Below are 3887 nucleotides of genomic sequence, written 5' to 3' on the forward strand. Positions count from 1 at the left end.
AAGGGAGATCAGGGATCACCCTGATCTCTGGGGGCAGTTCGTTCCAGAGGGTGGGAGCTCCCACAGAGAAGGCCCTACCCCTCGGGGTCGCCAGCCGGCACTGTCTGGCTGACGGCACCCCGAGGAGACCCACTCTGTGGGAGCGTACAGGTCGGTGGGAGGTAATCTGTGGCAGGAGGCGGTCTCGAAGATAGCCAGGCCCTTCTGAGAAGTTGCCTCCCATTAGATGATAGCTTCTTCTACCCTGAAGGTTTGCCAGAAGAGAGACCTTGCTCCTAAGCATTCTTCCTTCTAACTCTTGAGGGTATTCTCAGTATACACCCTGGCCAAGGTGTACCAAATGGGCAGATCAAATCAAATCAAATCAAATCAACCTTTATTGTCAAAGTACAACATGTGTACAATGAGATTGGCTGAGCCTCCCTTTGTGCACCCCCCCGACACAACTCACAGTGACAACAAACACACAAATCTTATTGCACCATGTGAATTTATTGCACAACGCGCCGGCCCCGCAAGTCTATCATGCATGGAGTTATTTCCCATTCAGGAGTCTGACAGCCCATGGGTAGAGACTGTTCTTCAGCCTGTTAGTGCGGCTGGCTATGCTTCTATATCTCCTACCAGATGGTAGGAGAGTGGAGAGTAAAGGAGCGCTGACCAGGGTGTGAGTCGTCCCTGAGGATTTTCCTCACTCTTCTAAAGCAGCGGGCCCTAGCGATGTCATCTAGTGGTATCAGGGGACAGCCCACAATGTTTTGTGCTGTGCTCACCACCCTCTGTAGTGTCTTTCTATCCGCAGCTGTCAAGCCAGCATAGCACACCATAATGCAATGTGAGAGGATGCTTTCTATAGTGCTTGAATATATTATAGTGCTTGAATATACTATTTCATTGGTTTAGAGGGGGACAGCTTGGATTGCAAGATTATTTCAATAGTTTTAAGAACTGCTGATTTACCCAAAGAAGCTTAGGAATTCTGTTTAAACAAAAAGAGAGGAATTGGATCTATATCTCTCTCTACTTGTTCTGTTTTGTGTTCATAGGCTGGTGTGGGTAGTTGATGGAAGACAAAGCTTTTTTTGTCCCATTTAGAAACAACTATCTTTTTGATAGGTTCAGACACTGCTAATGTTTGGTCCTCTTTTAAGGTGAAACCTTCCAGTCCAGAAGACACATCCCAAACTCCTGACACTCAAGTGACTGTCCAGGTCTTTGATTCGGGGCCCTTCTCCTTGACTGTGCCAGGAAGTATTACTTTGGATGATGACTCATTCATGGATACAGTGGCCAGGGACGCCCTGCGTGATTATAAGAACAATAAAGTGTAAGTGTGAAGCTGGGGAGATGCAGTCAGAGTTGGATAATCTCTTTGAGTTCAGCTATATGGAAGATGACCATATTCATTTAAGATCATTGATCTAGTATATATTATGGCTGGCCTTATATAAAGTGGGCTGTACCATTTCAGACTGCAAGAGAAGATTTCAGTGGCTTATTTTCTTGAGAGAACCATGTTGCGATAGTTAGTAAAAATATTTGGAAATATAACTGAAAAGAAGAAATGCCACCAGTTGCTCCACAAAATATTCTTCAATCTAATGTTTTATCTTACCGTAATCTCTAATGAGTAATCAAAGGCCAGACACATTTTCTGTGAGGGACAAATGGAAGCAAGAAGATTGAAATCTCCCATAGTTGTTTTTGTCCATACAGTCCTTTAAAGATTTATTGAAATACCTGCTATCAATGGCCAGTTGAGAATTAGAGCCCTGATAGATCTAAAGGTCTTAAGGCCATGAAAATCTATAGTATCCTAAAATATCATTAATTTGAAGGAAATCCATAGGAAGTGCATGGGAACTTTTTTGGATAAGGATGTTTTTAAGAAAACAATATCGTAATCTGTAAGAACAGGTGGTCTGTCCCAGCCTCCTCTTTCTCAGTATTCAACCTGCAGACTCTTTTTATTGATGAAGACTGAATATGTATGCATTTGGGGTGAGACAAAGAAACAATATTTCTAGATCTCCAAAATGATGATTGCTTTTTTTTGGGCGGGGGGACTCTGGATTTATACTAAGTGGCATCTGGTTTCCAGTACTAAACAAGTAGTCCTCAAGTAACAACTGCAATTGGGATGGGTATTTCACAGGAGTTCTCCTGTGGTTAAACAAATTATCTGTGATCATTAAGCACAACGTCATGTGACTGCAACTTGCAGCTTACTTCTGGTTTCTCCATTGACTTTGCTTGTTGGAATTTGGCTATGAAGCTTGTAAATATTGATTTGCAGGAATGTTATGACAGCCACAAGTTTGAGGACCAATGGTAAAATTACTTTTCAGTGCCATCGTTCGAACAATCACTAGACAGGGCAGTCATTAACTGAGGACTACTTATATAGGATAAGTGTTGAACCGATTAGTAACTGGGGGTGCTATTTTTTATACACACACACACACACACACACACACACACACTCTCATATTCTTACTTTGTCTCACATTGTTATTCCATGGTTGTCCTAGCATTAGGAAATTCCTTTTGGTTCTGGAGTCATAACATTCTTTTTTCTTTTTTTCTATCCAACAGAGAATAACCCCGCCTGCATTCTGGATCTCAGGCCATGACAAGGGAGAGCGAGAGAAGCCACAGCGCTTTTGGCCTCTCTGCCTTTCCGTCTCAGTGCTCTCACAGTGCCACAAGGGAGCTTCACCCACCAAGCCCCACCTGTCCGCCTTTGTAGCTTACACTGTATTGCCTGCCCTATTTTTGCTGCTGGGTCATTACCGATGCACAAAATGAAATAAAAGATTCTAGGCCCAATGCTTGACAAAGTGCTCTGTGGATTGAGTGAGAGAAGAAGTGGGATTTGGAGTGGGGGAGAAGGGCTGGATGATGCCCCCAAAGACGTTTTATGCACCCTGGGCAATGGGTTCCGGGTGTGAATCATGTGAACGGTTGGGCAGGATATCTGAGACAAAAGCCCATTGTCTGCTAATCCCCTTCCTCATCTTGTCCATTGCCACTTGAGAGAAAAACACTGCAACACAATGCAGAGCATTGTATTTCTTCTTTCTCCTTGCTAATTATCCTAGCACTGCCTTCAAAATCACACCTACAAGCTTAATCATGGCCATGCAGTTCAAACCTCAGCAGCATTATAAGGTCTTTTTTTAGCACAATCTCACATGACTGCAGGAATGCTTCCAGTAATTTTGGGGGAGCCTTGGGGAACTCCGGTTTCATCTGTTCCTGGGTGCTTGTCATATATCCCTAAGAATGGTTGGATGCATAGGGGTCCACAGCAAACCCTAACTAGAGGTGGTAATTGTCTCACCCAGCATCATACTGTTTATTGTCAGCAGGCATGGACATTGTGAGCAACTCAAATGCTACTGTCCTGTATTTTCTGCATTTACTATTTCTCATTTCCTTCCCTCCAGTCATGTAGGAAGGAAGTACAGCATCTCACCCAATAGATGAAATAAGGTATAGTCTGCTGAAGTATACATCTAATGGGTTTTAGGAATTGTGTACTGGAGAGAATTGCTCCAGGTTCTCTCTAATTGGATTAAAGCTCATTTGCAAGTCAAGTGTTCATAAACCTATAAAAAGATGTTATCACTTTACCTGCCATGCAATGATCCATAGCTAATAGAGGATGCTGGAAAGTGGCGGGTAAAGATGGTGATGAGCTTTTTAAAGCCAAGAGGCAGCTTGAATTCATACCAGCCTCTTGCTGCAAATACTCTGGTTTAGTCCAAGGCCACTTTGTGTGTTAACTCCTTACGTGAACTCTGGTCTATGAAAGGGCAAGCAGTGTGGTATAGTGGTTAAGGCACCAGCTAGAAACTGGAGAGCATGAGTTCTAGTCCCTCATT

At 43.3% G+C, this 3887-nt stretch overlaps 1 protein-coding gene across 1 annotated transcript in view; it reads left to right on the top strand.

Moving 5' to 3' along the window:
* CLU (clusterin) overlaps window positions 1-2837 on the top strand; it is a 22807-nt gene extending 19970 nt beyond the window's left edge. Inside the window, exons 8-9 of the mRNA XM_015819984.1 lie at window positions 1152-1327; window positions 2596-2837. Coding sequence (XP_015675470.1) covers window positions 1152-1327; window positions 2596-2602 — 183 coding nt within the window. The 3' untranslated portion in view covers window positions 2603-2837. The remainder of the gene's footprint in view (window positions 1-1151; window positions 1328-2595) is intronic.
* Window positions 2838-3887: the final 1050 nt, after the last annotated feature.

The sequence above is a fragment of the Protobothrops mucrosquamatus genome, unplaced genomic scaffold (assembly GCF_001527695.2).
Source record: "Protobothrops mucrosquamatus isolate PMUCROS unplaced genomic scaffold, P.Mucros_1.0 scaffold1038, whole genome shotgun sequence".
Taxonomy (NCBI): Eukaryota; Metazoa; Chordata; class Lepidosauria; order Squamata; family Viperidae; genus Protobothrops; species Protobothrops mucrosquamatus.